This window comes from Doryrhamphus excisus, chromosome 20 (genome assembly GCF_030265055.1).
Source record: "Doryrhamphus excisus isolate RoL2022-K1 chromosome 20, RoL_Dexc_1.0, whole genome shotgun sequence".
Taxonomy (NCBI): domain Eukaryota; kingdom Metazoa; phylum Chordata; class Actinopteri; order Syngnathiformes; family Syngnathidae; genus Doryrhamphus; species Doryrhamphus excisus.
This window is the reverse complement of record NC_080485.1, coordinates 7,331,128-7,356,634: the sequence shown is the minus strand read 5'-3', so window position 1 is coordinate 7,356,634 and position 25,507 is coordinate 7,331,128. Positions and strand designations below refer to the sequence as shown.

Below are 25,507 nucleotides of genomic sequence, written 5' to 3'. Positions count from 1 at the left end.
AGGCAGGGCTCGACAATAACGATGTACCGATGGCCCGGGGCAAGTTAAAACAAAATTAGGGCAAGTAAATCCAATCAGTGATATTCCCGTCGGGCAACTGCAAAGAGTTTTTTTTAAAGCGGTTCTTATTGGGTGTTGGTAAAACATGGACTGCGTAATTCCGGTGGTAATTTGCAAACCAATCCTTGCAAATCTTGAAATGGACCAATCAGAATAGTTTATTTAGTCCGCAATCCACAGTCCGCGTTTTACACACACCCGTTCTTGTTCACGATCAACCAATCAGCGATCGTTTGACTAGGAAAACATCTATCATGGCGTCCCTGCCAACATGGTCTAATTCTTCAACAACTTGTGAAGGAAAACAGCAAAAAGTGATGAACCAGTGCCTCCTAAACAAGTATTTTATTAGCGGCAGCAAATCAAATGATGGCACAGGTGAGTGAATCACATTGCTGTGACAATTTGAAGTGGTCACAATGAAACACCACCGATTAGATCCAATACCAAGTGCTGATTTTGCACAAGCTACAAAATCTAGCGCTTCCATTTCTCTGTGTATTTTTCTCACCTTTGCTTCACAAATTATTGTTTGATCATTGAGCATTTTTTTCCTAGATTAAAAACACTTTACTAGTACACAAATGTGTCTATTCAATAATGTTTCATTGTGGTGCACAACTTATAAATATCACTGCTTACTATGTGTTTTTTACTACTACAACTACAGTATATAGCAACAACTCGGCATAGGTCCCAGGTGCTCAATTAAGCATTTAACCCTGACTTTACTCACCACTGACAGGGTATTGGTCATCTTTTCTGTTATAGTTAATGACATGGGTTTTTAACCATGTAACTGGGCTTCAAATGTGAAATTAGTTTGGTCGTATTAATCTTCCCCGGTTCTGTGCCACCACGGGATACTTGTGCATGACAAGTATTGTACTCAGCTAAAAAGCCTTTTTGGATTTTAACAAAAAATACACACAGCCGACATGACTCCGACTCTATGCTTAACACATTAACACTTATGTGATCACATGGGCTCTATCGAGCCGCTGCTGGATAGACGTGCTAGGATTAAGTCTTGAATCAACTGAGGCGGTCCATGTTGTCATGGCAGCCAAAAATAAATGACTGTACGGGAAACCCTGCATGTGTCTCTAGAATATCACCACATTTCAAATCAAACACAATGCCAATTCTGAAAATACTATGCAAAAAAGTCACCAAACCCCCACAGAGTGAAAACAATATTGTGAGCTGACATTTCATAACCCTCAATGAGAAATTGCAAAACACCAAATAGACCCCAGAGCAGAGCAACCTATGACCCGGCAGGTTGGTTGTAACATTTCAAATGTGTCAGCTTTTCTCTGCATATCAGTATTCTCTCTATCCCCTGCCTTTTGTTTGTCGCTCAGCCCTCCATGGTTGACTGGTGGCCTCAGCTGACTGCCTCCAACAACTACTAGTGCGTGGGAAAGCCTAGCAACACAGGGTCAGACCTTGTCCATCAAAATGGACAGAAAGAGAAGTTGGCTCCCACAGTGGTTTCTTGAGCTGTTTGACAAGAGCTCGGATGGTTTGGGTATCTAACCCTTTAGATATTTCAGACATTCACAGACAGGCAAAAGGACGATGTTTTTTAAACACTGTTAAAATACTGCACCAAAAGCTGTAATTCTGTGTCTGTTGACTCAAAGGAACTAGTTGCCGCACATACGTATATCCTGTCAGGGATCACAAGATCTGCCTATGGGATGCATGGCTTCAATTTAAACAGGCTAATAGAACCCTAAAGGAGAACGCAAGGTTAATCTGATCAATTTCTTGAAGGAAGCAGAAGGTTTTCTTGAAAAAGTCTTTGGAGAGACACAGCTGAGTTATTTCTAAGCTTCTGATTGTGTCTTTTATTTGGGCAAAGAGCCAGACCTTTAGCAAGCGTTAGACTAACTTCCTTTTATCACATTAGAAGAGTAGACAAGACTTAATGAAAATAAGGCATTCACGATAAGCATCGGTCTACCCTTCACACAGAAACAGCATGTGACTTGCTCTCAGAGACATTGGGATGTCTGGAATGCAAACTAATGAAATCACACTAATGAGAAAACTATTAATTTACCCAGAAACGGATGGGGGGCACAAAAATCCCCTATTCTGTGGCAATGTTAAGGGCCAGGTTGATGTTTTTTAATAGGACATAGGTTTGAGTGTGACAGGATGAACAGGGACATAAGTGACAGAATCTAATTTTACAAAAAGGATCCATCGACATTTCCGTCATGTGGTCTAAGTTTGTTATCTTCTTACGCAAAGAGTGAATCTCTGAGTTGAACTGCCATGACCTATGACCTCCACTTGTGACCCCCCCTTTTTTGGGAGCTTTCCACAAGCAGCTTGAGACTTACGTAGGCTTACTTGTGTAAAAAATAGAAAGGTAGAGGCTTGAACTTTAATAGAAGCCATACCGTATTTCCAGACTATAAGTCACTCTGGAGTATAACTCGCATCAGTCGAGTCATAAAGAGCGGAAAAAAAACATACAGTCGTACTTTGCAATATCACGGTAAATTTATCACTTACTTGCTATAACACGGTTTTCCAGAAATGTATTAATTTACAGCTTTTTCATGGTAGACTTTGTCTATTATTAGTTACTGTAAAACTGAGGTTCCTAAACAATTAATAATAGGAGTGTAAAGGTGACTATAAGCGTATTATTCCATGTCTACAGGGCTCTTGTATGTTTAAAAAACATATCTAGAAAGTCATAGAAAACAGGTTTTCTATGCTCTGACTATCGATATATTCAATTTATTAACTAAATAAAATATTTTTTATTTATTTATATTAATTATTTATTAAATATTTTATTCATTAACTTCCTCATTATTAACAATGTATCCTGTATCACAGAAATTAATACAACGCGGTCAGGTCTGGAACTAATTAACTGCTATAAACGAGGGACAACTGAAAATTGCATTGGACTATAAGTTTCATTTATTTCACAAAATGTAACTCGAGTTTTTCAATTAAACAATAGCAACCAGAAAAACGGGCTGAATAGGTGACCAGGTATGTTTACATAAGACAGTCACAGTTATTCAGCTGCACAATAGCATTAAGAACATACCTGGGAGGCTGAATTAGACTCGAATAAATTAACAATAACAAGCTGGTGAGTCCAACAAGCATATTACCGACAAGCGAGTTCACCGAGCTCCCATTCTCATTCCACACTAAAGCCACTGAATTAGCCTAGGTTGATAACATAATTAGCAGTAACATTTAAAAACATCTTAGTTATATACATATTTTCATATACAAGTTGCAGGACCAATGAAAAAACGTGACTTATAGTAAAATACGGTGGGTCACTCATAACTTTCAAAAAACACTAAGCCTTCATATGTCAGTGCTTCATTCACCTGACATATTCATTTATCATATCTGTGAGCTGCTATTCATGCATTCAAGAATTTAAAGGCAAAACTAAGACTTCTTGGAAAGCGAGCTTTGATAAAAGGGCCAAGTTTGAAAGGAAGTTACTCTTCGCGTGCATACTAAAGTGACACGGCACCTTTTTGTTCTCCGTCTCCCACAGGCTTTTTAATCTTTGAACGGAGGCTAAAGCCTGAATGAAAAGTGGTAAGGAACCCTACATAAATACCAGAAACTTTGTTTTGCCATCTTTTGTGTGCTGAAACAACGTGAATGAATAGGAGTACGTCTTCCTGCGGGCAAAGCTGAACTTCTCTATCCTAATTCTCCCTGCTGCCAATCTTGTAACTACGGCCTATAGAAAAACAAAAGAAAACAGAAATATCTTAAACATGAGCTCACCACTGTCCTCCTCAGGCAAAATGAGAATCAAAACAACTCCATAATATTTTTAGCCTGTAAATAAACAATTCCTGACTCAAACCCACTGATGTTTCCCTTCTGCTCTGGAGGGCTCTGGTCTATGTCACTTTCAGTTCCAAAAACACTCTACCTTCCCTTATCTCCTTTCCAGACCTGGCTGTCCATTCTTACTGCTCCAAGTTGGGCACAAGGCCCAAACACTATGAGCAGCTTCACCCACCTCCCAACCTCGCTGCCCTTTGCTTTTGCTATCGCGCCGTATAAGAGCCAGACCTTCTCAGACTGCACTTAGCTCAGAGGCCAACACTAACCAGCCGCATGTGTTTACAATAGATGAGAAGGGGCAGCAGATGTGGTCTCACTCGGTAAAACTTCCATTTCTCCCTTTTTCGGACTTTCTTACCCTCTCGGAAATCTGCAAACAACCCGGGGGAGTGCACTAGGTGGGTGTGACAACTTTGCTTTCGGGCTTTATTTGACTCACTCTAAACTCTCTCTCTCTCTGTGTGTGTGAGTCACCTGGGTTTCCCCTTGAAAAAAATAAACAAAGGTCTCCACTCCAATTTTTCAAACCGCCAGATATTGAGTGCTGTGGCTCAAGAGGATATCATCGCCATGATTTGTGTGCAAAGCTCCCGTCGTGTAGGTGAATGTGAGCACACCTGAATCCTCTTTTTCTGATAATAAAAAGAGACACAACCCAGGAGTGGAATTTGAGCAGCAAGAACGGACAAGAATATCTTGGGGAAAAGTACAGCAAACAAAACTCAGACAGACACTGCCTCCAGAAATAGGAGGATTCAAATTTATGTCTGGTTTCTTTATGAAAAGTCGTTTACGTATATAAATATACAATATAAAGCTGTATATATCAATGTCACCTCTTTGAGAAGGATTCCCTTTGTTGGAAAATGCCAAAATGTTTCTATCAGACTGTCCTGATTGAATACAGAGACATGATGTGTGGTCCCATATGGGCTCATCTGCAGAGTGACAACAACACTAAACAGTGCATAAACCTCTGACATGAAAATGTTCTGTGGTACCTCAAACCTTTTATTCTTATAAAAACTAGTGGGATTCTGCCTCAGATTACTACATTAGATGTCAGTGGTGCATTTTACTAATAAAAGGCAGATTGCAGGGTTCTAGAGTGGTAATGTCCTGGCAGCAAGCACTTCAGTGGATCAGTGTTTTTGCCTGCAGGCCCTATTCGGGAGGTCCATGAAGTGGTGGCTGACTACATAGTCTAGGCCTACGGGCCAATTTAAGAAGGTGCACCCCCTTCATTTCCCCAGACGAGGGAGGGAGCTGCTTTGAAAAAGAAAGGGTCATAAAACCTGCTGGTAAGCAGCCTAGTAAACATGGCACTGTGAATCAGAGAAGGCATAAATACTTTCACAAGCCTTGCGAACTGCAAAAAAAACACACATGTATTCCTAAAAATAAAGCCTCCTTGCAGAATGGCGTTCAAGAAGCTAATCCATTCTTTAAAACACTGGTGACAGTGGTGCTAGATTTGTGAAAGAGGAGCCAACTGAAGTGCCTTGAATGCCATTGTTCAGCCCAATCCCTTCTTACATGCTTGTTTGTGGTGAGCTGGTTGAAAGTGGTTGAGGCTCCAAGCATTTTCTCAGGCAGAACAACACAACTGTATCATTATGTGCCCAGTGGGAAGGAATCCTCCGTGAACCTCTAGCGTTATACTCTCCCACAACCAACCGAACGGAGGGGTTGCCTGTATGCAGGCATGCATATGAAACAAATAAAAGGGACCGAATGCAATATCTGGTCAAAAAGGCACACATGGAACAGTAGAGGATGTGGAGATCAGTGCTAAATGTTTGAAGCCCTTGTTCAAAACTCTCAATAAATGAAACATCAACAAACGAGAGCTCAGAAGCTTTGCCTGTACTTAACAAAAACATCTGAGTTGCATTATTGCTGACAGACAATCAGACCAAGGATGAACAAGTCAGCCTTTTTAATAGATGGAGTTTCCTGTCTTGTTCGGTTTGTAGTGCCCATCAACAAAGGTTCTGAGGAGGTGATCTGTTTTGGAAATTTGCACAAAATTTGACCAGGAGCTGGAAATAAATTGCACTGACACATGAGATGACTATACAGCGATAAGACGTTTAAAATATGTGGGAATACTTCCCTCTAGTGGCATAAGCTTGTTACTAAGATAAATAAAATACATGTAAGAGCGCCCTATAGATATTTACAAAACATACACCTTTAAATACTTCATTATGATTATGTTTATGACTATTATAATGTACACAATTAACAAACAGATTACAGCATTAGAAATATGACACTAAAATCCAATATTGTACCACTACTTCCCTCTAGTGGGGAAACTTGAAATAAGAAAAATAGAATCATTTCGTTCAGAAAAAAATAAGAAATATAATTCTAACATAAATTTAGTGCAAACAATCAATCGTCACAGCATTATGGTAATGATAGTATGAATAAAAATCTGCCATGACAAAGAAAATGGTGCTCAGTTCTGTGTTCCTGTCTTTCAATAAATAAAATAACCAGAATCCTGAAACAGTATCTACACTCTACAGCAATACTGGATACGTGTATTGTGGTTGTTTTACCTTACCTTAATGACAAATTTGAGAGGAGCCATTGCAGTCAACACGGCGAAAGAGTTTCTCCTGTGCTAATGTACACACGGTTTACGACTTTGAGCAGGAATCAACATCCAGTAATCAAGAGATGTGGTTTAAACTAAATAAAACCATATTTTTATATCTTTAGAATTAATTATCTTAACATTTGTACTATTATTATTAAATGAATTTAAATTGAAGGACCGACTTCAAACCGCCAGTACTTTTGAATTTGTCAAGCGATTCAGGCTGAGGAATATTACGTCACATTCAATGGCTGTCGGTTTTTAACCCTTTTTCGTTAAAAATACATTAAATTCTGAATTAACTAAAAATAACATGTGCTGGTATATATAAATGGAATATATATGGCGTTTTACACGCAAAACTATCGACACTTATTGAAAGAATTTGTTTTTCAAAAAATGCAACTACGCGACCGTCTGATGTGTAGGACCAACAGGACCCAACGCTGTGGCCACTGCTATGGAAACAAGGAGCCCATATTGAAGCCTGTATTAATACTGAAACAATAAATCTTTGCACGTTTGCAGTTTAATCCGGATGTTTTTTTTATATTTATATTGCGTTACAATTGTATTAATTTTGAGTTCATTGATTTTTTTCACGCTTTAGTAAAAGTTTCATTCGATAGATTTTAAATCTTTTTATCTGGCATAGTAGTAGCGTCTACTAATGTTTTCAGTAACGGCGTTAACGGTTTGACTTAATCGATGATGTTAAAAGTAGTAGCCGAACCAGCTTGTCCAACATATACAAATATGCCAACGTAGTTTTCAGTCATACGTTTCAGGAAAAGTGATGTCTCGACTGGTCAAGAAATCTCCAGCGCTTTGCACAGATCAGCCTTTGGAAACGAGCGACATCTTGGTCAAAGTTAATCTTCTGGGTCAGCTTTTCAGATCTTGTTTTGGTCCTTCCGGAAGATTGAAACACGTCCACAACAACATTGGAGGGCAAGTTGTGACCACGTCAACGTCATCGCTTCTTCTGCCATACATTTCTTCGTCACAGCCGTTCCTAAATCTAATTTTATCCTCCATTCACAATCACATCGGTCGTTTCAGTGACGGCGGCTTGTTTGCAGCCATTGTTTGTTTCACACTTATTGAACGAGCCAAACAGTTTGCTCTCAAGGGTCAAGTGACCACCGTTGTGTACAAACACCTGTTGGGTCTGTGCACCAGTTACCTTCAACAAGAGGACTGTGGTTGTAAAGTGAACCTCGATTTTGGCAGCAGTCATAACTTGATCACGTTGGCTCGCAGTGTGCTCTGCAGCAAACCAGCATGTATGCTAACAGGGCAAGAGGCACTTCACATTAGCAAGTTAGCAGTGCAATCCTTTTTATTAACAGTACCTTCTAACAGCAATGGCATAGTAACACTGGGCATGACACTTCAAGTGACTATTGATGGTCTTCCTGTGAAAGACTCTGCAGTGTTCCCAGGCGTTTTAGTAGAAATGCCGGATGACTATGAGGGTTTGGAAATGAGGAATCCCACCTCTAATCCCCTTCGTATGGTATTGTTCAGTGCATCCCTTGCTGGAGATCTTTCTGAACTAGGAGACGGAACGATTGAGGTGCACTGTATTGCAGACATGGACTCCGACATCTTGAATCAGCTCCTTGAGATTGGCAAACAGGTGGTGAAAGATGGTGTAAAGTTATTTGTGTGCCAGAAGGTCATTCACCCAGTCTTGCAGCAATATCTGAGAAGTCATGGTGTCATCGTTATAGAGAGAGTGGGGATTAAGTTCATGCAGCCTCTTACTCAACTCTCAGGTAAGCACTACCTGAGTCGTCATTAAGTCATGTTGTGTAGAAGACATTTAACTCTTCTGTCCTTAAAAGGGTCCCAGCCTGTGGCAACATTGCTCACAACCATCCCTACCAAAGTCTACGGGAAGGTGGGGAATATGATTTCTAGACAATTTGGATCCAAGACGATGCTGCAGTTATATCCTGCAGGGGAGTCAGTGATCTGCACCGCGGTGCTGTGTCACAGGAACGAGACAATGTTAAATGAACTGAAGGTATGATAAGAGTTAAAAGCTATGCAATATGGACAGTTTAATGAATGGAAGTGATTTTGTCTGTGTGGCTTTGACAGGTGGCATTCCAGAAGACGGAACATGTGTTGCGTCTCACCCTGAAGGAACCGTTTGCTCTACTTGGCGGTGGGTGCACCGAGACCCACTTAGCTGCTTACATCAGACACCAGGTAAAATCCATCATTATTTAAGATTAAGATATACAGTAAACCTCAGATATATCGGATTCAATTGTTCCCACTGGTTTTGTCCGATATAAGCGAAATCCGTTATATGCGTATACCGGAAAATGTCCGTTTTACACATATATCGGATTTATATCCGGTATATGCGTAAATCGTATTTTATCCGTTATCAAAAGGCACTTCCTTGACTATGTTTCCAATATACCTGGACGCGCAGGCAACGCTGCAAACGCTGCAAATGACGTCGTATAGCGGCCTGTCACGATTCGGCGAATCAGAGCACCACGATGCGGCCATCCGATATATGCGAGGGAAATTTAATGGAAATGCATTAGAACGGGACTGGAGATTTCCGAAATAGGCGAAATCCGTTATAAAAAATCTGATATATGCAATGAATTTTTATTGGAAATGCATTACAGAAAAATCGGTTCTTTTTTATCTGTCCGTTGTGAGCGAATTTCCGATATATCCGAGTCCGATATATCCATATCCGAGGTTTACTGTACCTTTATTCGTCCCTCAGTGGGGAAATTTGTATTGCACAGCAGCAAGAGTACAGAGTCAGTTAAGCAGTACAAAATACACACTATAGAAAAATAAACAATATAAACAACCCAAGTATTAACAAAGTATTAACAAAAATCAACAGTTTTTCCAGAGTTATATACAATACAGTATATAGATAATATGAAACGAGATGAGATATATGACCAGTCTATACACTGAGATCTTTTCAGAGAGTTAATATGACGCATTATGGAAATACTTCACATAGAACTTAGTATATTGCATTTAGAGCCCTTAATATTGCACATCGAGGTTGATCAGATATTGCACAGTGAATGGGGTCTGGAGTAACTATACTATACTATAAAAAGCAAGTATTACACAGATGTACATAGTGGTGTAGAAGTCTATTGGGAGCGGTGCTGGTTGTACAGCCTGACAGCTGCAGGAAGAAAGGACCTGCGATATCGCTCCTTCACACACTTGGGGTGAAGCAGTCTATCGCTGAAGGCATATTTATAGGTTATCACATGGTTTGTCTGGTATCAGGCCAGGTATCATGCCCCCCAAGTGTCGGTCTCGGGCTGATACTGACACTTGGGGGCATGATACCTGGCCTGATACCAGACAAACCATGTGGTGATCTTATTATCACATACTATTTAATCATGAGCTTATTATCACATACTATTTAATCAAAAGACCATTTTGTTTCCAGAAAATTCAGTTTATTACATGTATTATATCTAAACAGTGTAAACACAATAATTGCAAAAATATTTCAACAATAATATTTTATCAACAGTCTTATCTTATCAATGTCTGACAATTAAAGTTCCATTAATCAAGTTTGGGTTTTTTGGTGACTGGAGAAGCACTAGGAATATTTATAGTGTGTGTTCACGCTCGTGCACTGTTTTCTGATTGGTTGTTTCACGGGCACGTAGCTGAGTGGACAGCTACAGGGGCTGATACTGGACATGGTTAAACTCTATATTTTATCAGTATCACTGCCCTGGGCTTTGACACAGTATCATTTCGGCCTTTTCCCGTATCATTCATGGGCGGTTTCTTGGGTACAGGGCCAATTAATACTGTAGTATGTGATAATGTATGGTATCGATTTTTTGATTCCTCATCTTATTTGTGCTCCAATTTAATCCTAGTGTGACACCACTGGAAGCGCGTCCAAGATAGGCTGCTCGCAGACAGAATACATGCTTGGAGTGGAGGCGTTCTGCAGCTCTCTCGAGTCGGTAGCTAAATCGCTACAACACGACGGTGAGACTTCTCTCGTTGATCTGACTAGCGCTCACCATTGGACTCGGCCAGTTGACACGTTGCAAGAGGACACAGAGGCTTGCTTGAACAACTGTGGTTGTGGACTCATGGAAAGTAGCCCAAATCACAAGTGGAGTCACTTGAACACTAAATACCCAGTGTTCTCCCCGGTGTCACTGTCTAGAGGCGATAATGTGAAGCCATGCGTGCTCGACTCTTTCACAGCAAAGCTCAACGCTTTACAAGTTGCTGTAGAAACTGCAAACGTTGCTCTTGACGTGCGATATATCATACAAGATGTGAACTAATAGCGGTTTGTCACAAGCAAATGACGATTTATCGGTGACAACATATCAGTTGTCTTTGGCTATAACACAAAGAATATGTCTGCCAAAGGATGTTTACATTTTTGCACCAAAAAACAATTTAACAACTACCAAAATAGTTGATTAATTGAATCATTGATTAATAACTGTTGCAGCTTTAGTGCTAAATATAAGTGGAACCTGGCTGGTCTGGCCCGTGTACAGATGCAGCGATCGAATTAGGTTGGGTTTCGGACCGCGATTTGTCGGGTTGCATGCTGTTTTGTATTTTGTAACAGACTTTTCAAGACTTTTCTATATAAAGAATGTATGCTTTATTAGGCATTATTAGGAGTAAACCTGATTATCACATACTACAGTATTAATTGGCCCTGTACCCTAGAAACCGCCCATGAATGATACGGGAAAAGGCCGAAATGATACTGTGTTAAAGCCCAGGGCAGTGATACTGATAAAATATAGAGTTTAACCATGTCCAGTATCAGCCCCCGTAGCTGTCCACTCAGAGCGCGCTGCTCTGGTATCGTGCCCGTGAAACAACCAATCAGAGAACAGCACACGAGTGCTTAGTGCATAGTGCTTCTCCAGTCACCAAAAAACCCAAACTTGATTAATGGAACTTTAATTGTCAGACATTGATAAGATAAGACTGTTGATAAAATATTATTGTTGAAATATTTTTGCAATTATTGTGTTTACATCTTTTGCCACATTTTCATAAAGCCAACACATTTAATTCATGTAAAAATTTTAACTACTGAAGAATATAAAATAATTACAAAGCAACAGACTACCTTCAGAATACAGTGTGTCTCCAGTTAAATGTTTCTAGCTTACTAATTATACCTTCTCATTGAATACCTCCATATTTCCTCCATACAGAGCATCTATCTGGATAATTAACCCATGTGTAAACGACCAGTAATTAACTGGGTTTGGAAATAGTAACCTAAGAGTGTATCCTACATTTACATGCATGATATTTTCAACCTGACTCATTAGTGGGCTTTGATTTGTATTCAGTCTTGGGGAGACTGCAGCCCCCTTTTTAAATGACCTTGAAGATTTTCTCAAAGTAAAAATGGAATCAGAGCTTTTCGATACTTTGGGTAGTTCTTGAATGTCTTCTTGTAATACCTAGAAAACAGCAACCCAAACAAACTATCACTCAGTTGATCCTATACATAGTGTAGTTGATACTTCCTAGTATTTCCATACCTGTGATGGTATATGGCTCTTGGTCCAATGAAGCATGCAGTAAACACCGCAAATGCCAGTGATGGAAGGCCCCAAGTGGCCACGGCGTAACCAAACCACTCGAGAATTTCTCCAAAGTAATTTGCAGCAGACACGTATTCAAAAAAACCACCTGCGGGAAAATAGAACACCTAGAAACGACTCCACACACAGGAGATACGTTGGGTTCCTGCACGTGTTTCTTACCTGTAGGGACCTTATAAATGGCTTCCCCTGGTTTTCTTAACTTACGTAAAGTGTAGTCACTGTGAATATTGATGGCCATCCCGATGTAAAACAGTAGTACACCTAAAAGAAATACACTTTAAAGACTCATTTGTGTGTGTATATATATATATATATATATATATCACTGGCGGCTGCTGGTCAATCAAGGAATAAATGAATTTATTTATATGTAAGTTCTAATATCTGCCGTGGTGTGCAATTGTGTGACGCTGTGTATAAACCGCAAAGTGACAGAAGAGATTTGCCAAACACATCAGTAGTCGTTTTTTCACAAAGACAAAGTCTCTGTGGATCGGTAAAGTCTCCAGATCAGGTCGAGTGGTTAGCGCGCGTACCTCACAGCTAGAAGACCAGGGTTCAATTCCACCCTCGGCCATCTCTGTGTGGAGTTTGCATGTTCTCCCCGTGCATGCGTGGGTTTTCTCCGGGTACTCCGGTTTCCTCCCACATTCCAAAAACATGCTAGGTTAATTGGCGACTCCAAATTGTCCATAGGTATGAATGTGAGTGTGAATGGTTGTTTGTCTATATGTGCCCTGTGATTGGCTGGCCACCCGTCCAGGGTGTACCCCGCCTCTCGCTCGAAGACAGCTGGGATAGGCTCCAGCACCCCCGCGACCCTCGTGAGGAAAAAGCGGTAGATGAATGAATGAATGAATGAATGAATGAATGGTCGGGGCACAAACATGGAGGCGCGTAGGCCCATGTGAGTGCAGGCCAGAGGCTGATCGCCTTGATTGGACTCTCCCAGGTGTCACCTGGAGGAGTGGGGGATTAACTGGGTGGTAGTTGGGTAATCTAAGTTGTTATGTGTAATCGAGTGCTTAAATGTATACAGGAAGCAAAACTTCAGTGTGGGACTCTTGAAAGACTTTTGTAATATAAAAGAAGGGTGTTATAAATGTAAATATGGTACCTTTTAGACGTATTGCCTCACCCTCTCATTGGGGAATTATAGTTGGCCCTTCACGGGTAAAAGGTGAGAGGCCTGTTGTGTGTATGCTGGGGGAAATGCTGTTGCACGGTCTGGTGAAATAAACTTGAAGAGCTCTCAACTTCATGTCTGGTGTGCATTTCAGCTGCTAGTAAGAGGCCATTTTTTCCAACCTAAAATCTTACACAAGCAGTTCACTTTGTTACCGTTCTCGGCGGGGGGCAGTGTGAACCCTAACCCTAACCCTGTCATTGTATGCAATTAGCAGATCATCGATTGTCATTATATCGTCAGCGCAGTGTCAAAGCATCGGTCTCCAGCGCAAGGCAGTTATATCCATCGTGAGCGCAGAAATCGATTTGTGCAGATCCATCATTATCGCGTAATATTATCACACGCTTTGACATATTTCGCAAACACAGACATGTGCAGATGTTATTGCTCTGCAGGAAGCATTTTTAAATATGAGCCTCCATTTTTTTCCCACTTTTCACACACCCACCAATGTAGACGCAAACGTCAGACGTCCGCTCATCCATATGAGCACAATGCAGCAAGTAGTGTCCCTGCACGAAGCCATTCACGGAGCAGAAGAAGCCCGCCCCTAGCATCACACTCTGTGGCAATGGATTCCCTCTGATCAGGAGTGAATAGATGAATGTTCTGGGATGGGGTGGAATAAGTATTTGGAAAATTTAACCATTAATACACTTTTTCCAATTATATCACAAAGATGACATGGCAGTTTTTTCTTGGACTATATATATCTTCTTAGCCTAACTGTTGGCTTACTAAATATCAAAGCAGCCCTCAATGGAAAAACATTTGGACACCCTGGGCATGGAATTAATATCACCCATATTGTCTCGCTATACTTCTTACAGAGTAGTACAAATGCAATATAATCAATATGCAATCATTAGTACATATAATTTCTTTTAACACCTTTCATGTTATATGATGTAATGTTCCAAAAGCAGAAAGGGACATCATTTTAAATAATTATACATACTGTATGTAAATCTCATAATACTGCATTAATACTGCATTTTTGCATATCCCACAGCTTTTTCTTTACCTGTGAAAATAGTGCAGGCAGAACGTTCCAAGCAGTAGCATCTTCCCCACACTGGAAGGTTTATGTGATGTGAGCATCAGAAGCAAAGGGACCAGAAGAGCTGGTGATTCCTGAAGGAACCAGGCCAGTCGCGCTGGGACCAAATTGGCGTGAGGAGTTTGCTCCATGTGGCGGCCATAGCAGGTTTGGTATTTCTTGTGGCGGTAGAGATGCCACAGTCCTGCCAGGATCATGCCGATGCTGAGATAGTTGAGCAAATTGTCATTGCAGTCCATGCTGCCTTTGTCTGCTGTGAAGTGCTTTAAAGCGTCAAACAGCCACTGTGGGTGGCTACTCCCGAAAGCAGAGAGGGCGTGTCATAGAATGAAAAAAAGTTTTGTGTGTGTAAATACATACAAAACATAATTTCATGTTTAGCGTATATCTGTTTTTTTCATCATACATGAATTATTGTAAAACAATATATATATATATATATATATATATATATATATATATATATATATATATATATATATATATATATATATATATATATATATATATATATACACTTATAGCAGGGGTCACAAACTCAATTTACTTGGGGGCCACTAGAGCTCGGTTCTGGGTGAGACTGGGCCGCATCAGGTTTTCCAAAAAAAAAAAACGCATTTATTAAAAACAAAAAAAAATTAAAAACTTTGCTTTGGTTCCAATTTTCTACAAGAAAAGCTCTGATAAAACATTCCACTGTTCTCAAATATCTTATTTTTCTACACAAAATCAAGAATAAAGAAAATCAATCAGTAATAAATAAATAAATATAATAATAATAATAATAATAATAAAACGGCAAATAATAAAAACTTGAGAAACCACATATAGTTGGTGGGTAGACAAATTATTTTTTTCAGATTAAAATGAACAAAGCATTATTAGAGCCCTGTAGACATGACAAAACACGACTATAGTCACATTTATACTGTTTTTATTTACAACATATTGCGCAGCTGCAGGGTCTTGAGACACATGCTAACTCGCAAACTAGAGAGCTAGCGACCTAAACGGTAGCCTTCAAGTTATTTCCTTTAAACTTAAATAGCCAAAAACTTACCACTTCCACACGGATAGGGAGGATAACTATTAACAGTTATTTAACCTTTAACATGAACATTAATCAAACGTAATAATTTTTTCTGGGTACATGATACCATACAGCATCCATATCAAACTTGCGCGGGCCGCACTAACATTAAACTTTCATATCAAGGCGGGGGCCTCAAAATAGTGTCCTGCGGGCCACATTTAGCCCGCGTGCCGCGTGTTTGAGACCCCTGACTTATAGATTATGGACGGTGCATACTGATGATGATCAACTATAACACAGTAGAGCTTCAACTGACCAGTTGCCACTGCCAGCCTTGTTAAGGAAATATAATTAGGTTTCAGCTGATAACATTCAAAATGATCTCCATACTGAAGGACACCAAAGAAAAATAACCAGTTTTTCCAGATTCTAGCATGCACTCCCTTGCACTAATCAAAGTGTGGGTTTTTCTCCCCACTCAGTGACATTGTGAATGTGTGTGGGAATTGTTTGTGTACAGCATAATGTGACCTTTGATTGACTGGCCAACAGGCTCCATACAGCAAGGGTGGGCAAACTACAGCCCGGGCGCTACATCCGGCCCGCTAAGCGTTGGAATCCGGTACGCCAGTTGATTCCAGAGAATTATATTGAAACTTTTAACATACAAGCTGGTTACATGACTTGCAAATAGTCAGAGGCAATATATTGTCAATCTGAGACAAGCATTTGATGGTTTAAGTAGCTTTTCACACGCAGTCATTCAGACAACTACCTCACCCATGTGTCAAACAAACACAAGTCAAATATGTGGCACAGCTTAACCCACCCACTGCACTGTATTGTATTGTATTCACACTGCAATGTATTCAGTACATTTAAAAAAAAAAAGAATAAGAGATTGTGTTTTGATTTTCCTGGTAGCCTTACAATCAAGCCAATATATACTACAGTAAACCTCGGATATATCGGACTCGGATATATCGGAAATTCGCTCACAACGGACAGATAAAAAAGAACCGATTTTTCTGTAATGCATTTCCAATAAAAATTCATTGCATATATCGGATTTTTTATAACGGATTTCGCCTATTTCGGACAAAATCTCCAGTCCCGTTCCAATGCATTTCCATTAAATTTCCCTCGCATATATCGGATGGCCGCATCGTGGCGCTCCGATTCGCCGAATCGTGACAGGCCGCTATACGACGTCATTTGCAGCGTTTGCAGCGTTGCCTGCGCGTCCAGGTACATTGGAAACATAGTCAAGGAAGTGCCTTTTTATAACGGATAAAATCCGATTTACGCATATACCGGATATAAATCCGATATATGCGTAAAACGGACATTTTCCGGTATACGCATATAACGGATTTCGCTTATATCGGACAAAACCAGTGGGAACAATTGAATCCGATATATCCGAGGTTTACTGTATATGTATCTACATAGAATGGTCATAACAGTAAAGTTAAGCTTTAAGGTGTAATATTGGCACTATAACAGTTTAATTTATACAAATCAGTATAACATTTTGAGGTTGCTAGTTTAAATTCTATCGTTTTAAATGTCATTTAGTGAGCATTTTTGTGATCAAATACATCATATTCGGCACGTCATCAATGCAACGTTAAAAGAAGTAAATGTTTGTGTGCTGCCAAACAAAAAAAAAGACAGGAGACAAGCTTTTCAGTACACTTTACTTGCTTTGTAACATAAATCCTCGGCCTCATCTGAAGACCCTCTTGTGATGCTTTGTCAGTGGAACCTGAGATCAAAAAACTCCATTTAGGGAGTAAGTAGTATATTTTCGGTTAATGTTGTGTGTGTGTGTGTACGTTCTCATCGTCCAAGCAAGAAAAAAAAATACAGAAACCCCTCCCCTTGATACTAAAAGACAAATAAAGATCAATAAAAAACAAAAGAACAGTGTTGAGGTTCAGGCTTTGTCTCTACAGGAATGAGGCGAGGTGGAAAAAAGGTGACCACCACTCCCTGCTGAAGAAAGCAGATAACAGTTGGTGCCATTTGTGACCAACAGATGGGGGGGTTCGGGGGGTCACTCACACACTGTGGGCCAAAGATATTTGTGGGCACCAGGTAGGAAAAAGGAGAAAGGATTACACATGTAAAAACGGGGTGAAAAAAAAACAAACAAAAAAAACAGACCAAGTTCTAAATAAGACTACAAGTGAGAATATGCTTTATGTGTGTTTGTGCAACAGTGATCAAAAGGCACAATAACACAGTGTGTCGTGCTTTACTGCTTTGAAATTAACACCAGAGGTCAAGTGACTGGTGATTCAGCTTTCAGTCTGTGCCCACAGAGTTATAACCTTTATTTTTCATAACACTATTATGGCACAGAGGACGACAAACGTCAGAGGACTGCATCATGTTAAGAGTGGGGAAACATCAGGAGTGGGGGACCCTCCTGTACAAAGTAATAATCCTCAAACGGCAGGATGGTGGAAACTGTGCGCTGCCAGGAATATATTGCCATTAAGTCCATGCTGCCATCATAATTGAGTTACAGCTTGCATTGTGTGTACTTCCATACCTCATAACGGTACACATTTCATTGCGCGGATATTATCAAAGCTGATCAATTCAAAATACAGCGCGTAAAATCCGAAATGCCGCCTGTTAACAAATTCCAATACAGAATTCATCATTCTTTGCTACCGATACTGAGATCAAATCCAAATGGAATTTTATCACACACAAAGCCAAAACATTCAATCATCTTTTAAGATTGGACATTTTTAACCAAAACATAATAAAATAAATGCAGATTGTTGCTACTGAAGTATTACAATAATAGTTCGTACAATTTAAAAACAAATCTTTATAGTTTCTTTACAACAGGGCGACTCCATTTGCAGCTTTCATTATTTTGGTATCGCACCACATAGTCTGCTTGTGGGAATTCATATTGATAAAGCAAAGTCGGGCTTTTATGCAGCACTAGTTCACTGGGTCAGTTCTGTTAATAACTAAAAAGCATCTGTGACAACACTGTTGGTGTTGAAATCTACATAGTATTCAGTCAATAATACCACACCTACTAAAACTAGCAAAAGGGATAAATAAGAGTAATCAAATGTGAATAAAAGATAATATGAGAGTTAGAAGTGTGTTTTTGGTTTTGTAGGGGGGGGTTAGTGATGTCAATGCAGCCCTTTTGTTAGAAACTCCAACACATTGTATGTTGAGTAATGGTAGTTATTGTCTATGAAACTGGTTTATGGTTGGAGTTACACATCGAGCAACACTGCAGTTATTGGTTCCCATGATGATGTGGGGATTCATTTTCATTCCTTTAGTGAGGAAGATTACATGAGCACAGGCCGCCTTGTGTCCCAATGAAGATTGCTTTTCACAATGCTAATCCATAATGAGGTCATAAAAGAGACGAGGAACCCAAAGAGCCCAAATCGGACCCCCTTTCCACACATGATCATACAGTAATAATAATTATAATAATAATCCTCATAATAAGCCAAAAGACTATTGCCTTGGCGTGTCCAGGTCCTTCCTGCAAATAGTAGGCGTTGATTGGAGGAGTAAGGTGAGGGGACGGGGGGGGGGGGGGGGGGGGGGCTGTTTTTAGGTCAGGTTATGGCGATAGATAATAAAGGGCAGCAGGGCTGCTTTTGCTGCAGTGACCCCTGCGATCGTCAACCTCAATGAACGATGAGCGCCCCCGCTGCATAACTCACGGAGCTATCCTGCCAGTTCCTGCACTCGCTCGACTGAGCGTAGTTCAGAAAATTGAAGTTCATGTCTAAACCGTTCTTCCTCAGCTCAGCTACAGCCTGCAAAAACATGACAACCCAAACAGGGATGGATCATTCATCAATATGGTAAGATGTAGACATCAGTTCATTTTATTGGCTCACGATTGCCATTAAACCTCCTTATAGCTTCATCTTAACAAGCTAAAGCTAGCAGTTCATGTGTCATTTATAATACAGTAAACCTCGGATATATCGGATTCAATTGTTCCCACTGGTTTTGTCCGATATAAGCGAAATCCGTTATATGCGTATACCGGAAAATGTCCGTTTTACGCATATATCGGATTTATATCCGGAATATGCGTAAATCGGATTTTATCCGTTATAAAAAGGCACTTCCTTGACTATGTTTCCAATGTACCTGGATGCGCAGGCAACGCTGCAAATGACGTCGTATAGCGGCCTGTCACGATTCGGCGAATCGGAGCGTCACGATGCGGCCATCCGATATATGCGAGGGAAATTTAATGGAAATGCATTGGAACGGGACTGGAGATTTTGTCCGAAATAGGCGAAATTCGTTATAAAAAATTCAATATATGCAATGAATTTTTATTGGAAATGCATTACAGAAAAATCGTTTCTTTTTTATCTGTCCGTTGTGAGCGAATTTCCGATATATCCGAGTCCGATATATCCGAGGTTTACTGTAGCTTCATCTTAACAAGCTAAAGCTAGCAGTTCATGTGTCATTTAAAATAATTTAGAAATATTTTTTTTCTCCATGTATTTTTTGTGTCTAGAACAGATTAACTGAAATTACATTATTTTTATTGGTTTGCATACGTTGCTTTTTGGAACAGATTAATGACAAAAAACGAGGTTCCGCTGTACATTAAATTGCACAATATACATAGGACGTTAACTTTTGTAGTACTCACATTTAGTAGCACTCCAATCGGGTGACGTCCACAAATGGTGTTGCGGTACTTTTTCAAGTAGTTGGTGAAAGACGTGGGATCCAACTGCTCTATAATGCCCATTCCCTGTACAAATACCAAGGCACTTAGTTATGATCATCTTCAATCCGCCGGTAATATTTATGAGATTTGACTACATAACTACATAACACACATGGTTACCATTTTATCAAGATGCTCAATAGACCTATGGATCTCCCCTTGAGCTTCATCGTAGTACGTGTAACGGAACCGCTGACCTTCATTGGAAGAATAGAGCCAGCTTTAACAGAGAATGCCCATGAATGCGGTTTTCTTTATTTCTGCTCATCGCAACTCACCCCAGTGGCAGAAGTCCGAGGAGATGATGAAAAGGTTAGAAGGGTCGGCCAGGTATTTGCTAAGCAGCTTCCCGTATTCCTGTTCCTTGGACTCGCTCAGAGCGCCCACAAGCACGGGGACGATGCTGAATTCGTCTTTGTGGCTGACGTAGAAAGAACTCAGTGTTCAGTAAGGAGGAGCGGTCATCTGAAACCAGCGTGCACTTGATGTGTGTCTGCCTCCAATGCAATCAACTGACTCGTTAAGTGTTTCAGTTTGCGGAAATGTGCTTGGACTCCAGCTAAATCATATGTAATACTGCACTAACATGGATTCAAGAAAGCTAATTAATACAATTTAATTAAAGCAAATAGCAACTCTCTGTAGAAGCACACAAGATTTAATTAGACTTGCTCAATTGAACATGTATTACCTTTCCATGGCTTTAGCAGTGTAAGGCAAGTGCATTTCGATACTGTGCTCGTCTTCGTCCGTCTGCATGCTCATCCGCTCAAACAACCCTGTTTTCCAGAGGTCGGCGTAAACTGGAAAATCAATCATTTTGATTAGTACACACTACAGTTGCCATCCGTGCCTTTTTTTGTGGCTCGAGTAAGAAACAATGATACCCTTCTGGTCGATTCTCAAATCGTACAGAGGTGTTCTATAGACGTCTGCTGGTGACAGGGCACAGCGGGAGAGGGGCACATGGTGAGAGGGTCCCAGGATGAACACCCTACGACTGAAGGGTGATAGACATTGACTCATTCATAGATTGTGTCAGGAGGATGAAGATAGTGTGCAGTGGAACTGCTAAATTCAAAATATACCTCTAAAGTTGTCAAAACATTTATAGTTGTGGATATACTGTATATGGCTATATAGCAAAACCTTCATCAAGATTGGTTTTATTTGGAATGCTTTATTTGGGCAGTATGTAAGGCGCACGGTTTAGCCATATGATGACCGAAACCATGTATGAAAAACAGTCGTACTGTATTTTAGCAATAATTTTAAATGAAATACAAAAATCCACTATACTGTACTTTAATACCTCAGTAAGAAAGGGGACTTACGTAACAGAGGGGTCAACCTGCTTGTAGGCATGTGCGGCACAAGCACCGCAGTAGGTATACCCTGCATGCCTGCAAACAAAAAAACATGCAATTCACACATAAGATGACTTAGGACGCCCAGATGATAATTCTCTTCCATTTGTCAATGTGTGATTACGGAGCTATGATGGCTCTGGCGGGTTTGATTGTGGACTGAGCTTGAGACAGCCAGCCTTCTAGTTGTGCATTCAGCTGTGATCCTGAAAAGGAAGGACAAAAACAAAATTGCAATGATGACGATGGAGAGAGAATGTATTTATTTTCAATATTATTTATATTGTATATATATATATATAATATATTATATATATAATATTGCCAAACCACTAACAATGGATTACAGTACAAACATAATGTCATTATTGGTGGGCCTGGGTGGGGTAAATCCAAGTATTCAAAACATGGATATAGTCAATTAGTAGTCAAAGTCAAATGCATATTAATTTTCAAGTATAAAAATGGCTAAAATACAAATAAAAGGCATTCAAACATGTATTCTACACTGGACACAAGGTGTCAGTAATGTTACTGTCATGTTCGGTGAGACATACAAGCAAGCATCAGACTTGATTGGCGGAACAACAGGCCTTTATTCAGTTGATGACTGATAAATAAAACAACAAATGGCAACTGTCATTTTCAAACCACCCCTTAACATAGAGATGGTCAAATGAGCCCGAAGCCTCGGCGCTTGTGCAAGATTTCGTGAATCACACTGCTTCAAAGTCGTTATTCAGAGCTTATATCGTGCCGCAAATGTCACATGACCAATACCGTTCGGAGCGTCATACGTCACAGTGTAGCATTGACGGTCTGGACTGGTTATTTTGGCGTAAACGTGTACATATAATAACCACCAAGCAATTGAACAGTGTTGTTGAGTTTGTGTGTTTGTAGCCGAAACTCAACCTAGCCCCCCCCCCCCCCCCCACCGCCAAACGTCACTCCCTGACCACCACTCACTCTGCTCCCAGAGAGAAATTTATCGCAACACACATGAGCATCAGTCTCATTTATGTTTTAAATGGCTTATTTACTCTTATTATGTCTACTATATTGGATAATCTGAGAGTAATGATGACTGTAGGGGTGCTCGTTCATGTCTAGAGGGCTCTACTAATGTTAAAAGCTGTATTAGATGGTCATAAATAAGGTTAAATAAGGTTTTCTATGCTCTACCTATAAAAGTATTCAATTTATTTGCGGAAATTCACTTATCACAGTCTCGAACCAATCACGAGAAATGAAGGATCACTGCACTGTGTAAAACCTTCACTTTAATGTTGACATAACTAGTCCCTGAGCAGTATGCAGACCTCCACCAAGGCTTATTTTTTTACGTATATGAAAAAGAAATTGTGGAATGTTGTCCGTCTGTTTGTTAGTTAGCAGGCTACTTACTGGTTAATGGAGGATGACAAACAGATGTGGGGGTAGACTGTTCCTTTAATTCCATATTAACTTGCATGGTAATAATACACTGCCTCTCCTAAAAAAAAAAAAAAAAACTACTGCCACCTGGATTTAACTAAGCAAATAGTCAAGAGCCTTCCATTGGATAATTACTGCATGTTCCAGCTGCCAGCAGACTATTTGGTGAGTCGTTTCTCCTTTGTTAAACAACCATGACGAAGGACAAAATCCTATGATTGCAAAAGACGTTAAGTCTGTTTCAGAAGCATCAAATTATTGGCATGCATCAAACAGAGAAAACATCAAAGGAGACTGTCCAGGGCATCGTGAAAACATGGCAGGACAGTGGGGACAACTTTGTTCATCTCCCGCCATCAATACAAAATATATAGATTTCTTAATCTATGCAATCCTGACAGAAATAAATGTGACATTACAGAAGCTTGAATGTGTGTCATTAAAAAAGCTATAAAGATGGCCCAGACAGTGTATATTTTGTATTTTGTGACTTGTGGAGTAGCTCTGCACCACTAGTAAGAATAAAGGGATACAAATAAATATAGTTAAGGTTTCTTTCTATGTAACACAATGAGACAGGTTGGCATTATTGCTGATCTAATGGACACGTCCCAGGAAGAACAAACAGCTATCATTACAGTGCAGACAGACAGGCTTAAAGGGATAACAGGCAAGCGGCTAGCTGCTGAAATGGAAATGGGGGGAAGGGGTGAACACGAATACTCGGTTTATGTGCCCTACCTAGTTCTTTGTCTCTCAGCGGGGAGTATTTGATAGCAGAATGTAAGTGACAGTTTCACACACAAGACAAAAGGAGCCCAAAAACAACACTGCCATCTTTAGTTTAAAGAGTTGCTGCTATGATGTTTCATCTATCCAGCCGGGTGATTGCTGGGCCAGCAAGTTCTGTAACATTCGTAATGGTGGCTTTCTTTTCCATTTCCCATTATAGCTTTGGCTGCTTTTTGGAAATGCTAAACATTTTGCGGGTGAGACATGAACGCGAATAAACAGCAGACACTGCAGAGTGACAAGCAAGCAAAATAAGGCAATATGCTAACTATAGTAGCTCCAGATCTCCATCAGCTGAATTACATCCCAAATGATAGCTCGCATTGAAATTGCTCTTTAAAAAGGGCTTTTGTTCTAACTGGTTGCTGTCACTGGACATTACACGCAAAACGAGACGCTAAACAAACTCAAAGGATAGCGCTGACATAGCAAGAAAGGGGAAAAAAGCAGCTATCACAGTGTGCTAACACGGCCGGTGCTGTGTTGACAGTTACCCGAAGCGGAGTACCAGCTCCCGGCGTGACTTGCTTCTCTGCACACCACTCGGTTGGACATCTTGGTTCCAAAGCCGCCTATTTTGGTGTAGTTAAATCTTGCCAGGTGGTTTAAAATAAGGTTGTGTGCCAGTGTCAGCAAGCACAAGTAGGAAGTGACTGTTGTGGCTAACTTGCTCGCAGAGAAAAGACAAAGAACAGTTGGACTGGAGAGAGACTGTCGGCTGGCAGGCAAACAGGCTAGCAGGCTAATATGCTAGCAAGCTAACACGCTAGGTCTTCCGTCAGCTGCTTGCTGGCCAGTTGAAGTCAGCGATAGAAGCTAACAAGCAGTCTGCTGGTCAAGTACAAAAAAATCACAACATGGCAAATTCAACTAATAAAATCAACAATAATCTTTCGCATCCTAAAATTAAGAGATAGTTGATATCGCTAGTCGCTCAAGACTATGAAGAACTTTGATTGGCTGTGTGATTAACCAAAATTAAAGAGGTCAAGTGGGCGGAGCCTCGTCCGTGACGTATACACACACACACAAAGTCAACCATTCATTGCACTGTTGTGTCATAAAGTTGTGCACTTTTTCATATATTTATTCCTCCACTGTTGTCTGCTAACTTATCTCACATTTTTCAATTGATTCAAATCAATCCAGCTTCAAAGTGGCCAGTGGTCATCTCCTAATCTGATGATTGCTGGTTCAAATCCTCAATTGGCAAATAGAGCACATTTGAGGGCACATTCATTCATTCTACACTTCAGCATTTACACACAATTTTTACTGAAATTGCTCCATATTGGACATTTTCTGCAAAAATATTATTGCTAACAGCAGTCATGGCATCTCATGGCATTTTGTGAAGATCATAGCACAAACCAAGCATCCATTTGGATTGTAATGCTTCTCACAACTTCCAGGGGGTGTATTTCCATGATATATATGGAGTAATATTGCAGTATATTAACCATTGTTTTTTTTCCTCAAATAATATTTAGTGGTTTTCAATATTCAGCATAGGAGATCCTACTTTAATTCGGATTTAGACTAGAATTTACAACTAGAATATACATACTAACCTATATGTATATTGTTTTTTCACACTTCTATACAGTTGCATCTCAATAAATTGAAAATGTAACTTTTAGAACATTTTGAAAATGTCACTTATTTCAATAAATCAAGTAAAAAGTAAAACCTATTCTAT

The 25,507-nt window shown here is 40.0% G+C and overlaps 4 protein-coding genes across 6 annotated transcripts in view; 1 reads left to right on the top strand and 3 right to left on the bottom strand.

Annotated features, from left to right (window-relative positions):
* The window catches only part of slx4ip (SLX4 interacting protein), a 36,144-nt gene extending 29,206 nt beyond the window's left edge, over nucleotides 1–6,938 (bottom strand). Inside the window, exon 1 of the mRNA XM_058058917.1 lies at nucleotides 6,497–6,938. Coding sequence (XP_057914900.1) covers nucleotides 6,497–6,523 — 27 coding nt within the window. The 5' untranslated portion in view covers nucleotides 6,524–6,938. The remainder of the gene's footprint in view (nucleotides 1–6,496) is intronic.
* A 202-nt stretch (nucleotides 6,939–7,140) lies between these two features.
* Nucleotides 7,141–14,348, top strand: mkks (MKKS centrosomal shuttling protein). Its single transcript, XM_058058916.1, has 4 exons — nucleotides 7,141–8,313; nucleotides 8,383–8,564; nucleotides 8,642–8,752; nucleotides 10,444–14,348. Exons 1-4 carry the CDS (start codon nucleotides 7,329–7,331, stop codon nucleotides 10,864–10,866), a joined length of 1,701 nt encoding a protein of 566 aa, XP_057914899.1. The 5' UTR covers nucleotides 7,141–7,328; the 3' UTR covers nucleotides 10,867–14,348.
* Nucleotides 10,343–14,711, bottom strand: srd5a2b (steroid-5-alpha-reductase, alpha polypeptide 2b). 2 transcript variants are annotated; one of them, XM_058058919.1, is made up of 5 exons: nucleotides 14,382–14,711; nucleotides 13,806–13,966; nucleotides 12,373–12,429; nucleotides 12,103–12,253; nucleotides 10,343–12,021 (listed from the first exon to the last, which is right to left on the bottom strand). In XM_058058919.1, exons 1-5 carry the CDS (start codon nucleotides 14,654–14,656, stop codon nucleotides 11,955–11,957), a joined length of 711 nt encoding a protein of 236 aa, XP_057914902.1. In that variant the 5' UTR covers nucleotides 14,657–14,711; the 3' UTR covers nucleotides 10,343–11,954. The 2 variants fall into 2 exon arrangements, with proteins under 2 accessions (XP_057914902.1, XP_057914901.1); XM_058058918.1 differs by having other exon boundaries at nucleotides 12,328–12,429; nucleotides 14,382–14,708.
* A 2,409-nt stretch (nucleotides 14,712–17,120) lies between these two features.
* Nucleotides 17,121–24,786, bottom strand: memo1 (mediator of cell motility 1). 2 transcript variants are annotated; one of them, XM_058058976.1, is made up of 9 exons: nucleotides 24,303–24,786; nucleotides 21,704–21,785; nucleotides 21,547–21,615; nucleotides 21,100–21,212; nucleotides 20,904–21,015; nucleotides 20,491–20,633; nucleotides 20,333–20,409; nucleotides 20,132–20,236; nucleotides 17,121–19,268 (listed from the first exon to the last, which is right to left on the bottom strand). In XM_058058976.1, exons 1-9 carry the CDS (start codon nucleotides 24,361–24,363, stop codon nucleotides 19,137–19,139), a joined length of 894 nt encoding a protein of 297 aa, XP_057914959.1. In that variant the 5' UTR covers nucleotides 24,364–24,786; the 3' UTR covers nucleotides 17,121–19,136. The 2 variants fall into 2 exon arrangements, with proteins under 2 accessions (XP_057914959.1, XP_057914958.1); XM_058058975.1 differs by lacking the exon at nucleotides 24,303–24,786 and adding an exon at nucleotides 22,987–23,727.
* Nucleotides 24,787–25,507: the final 721 nt, after the last annotated feature.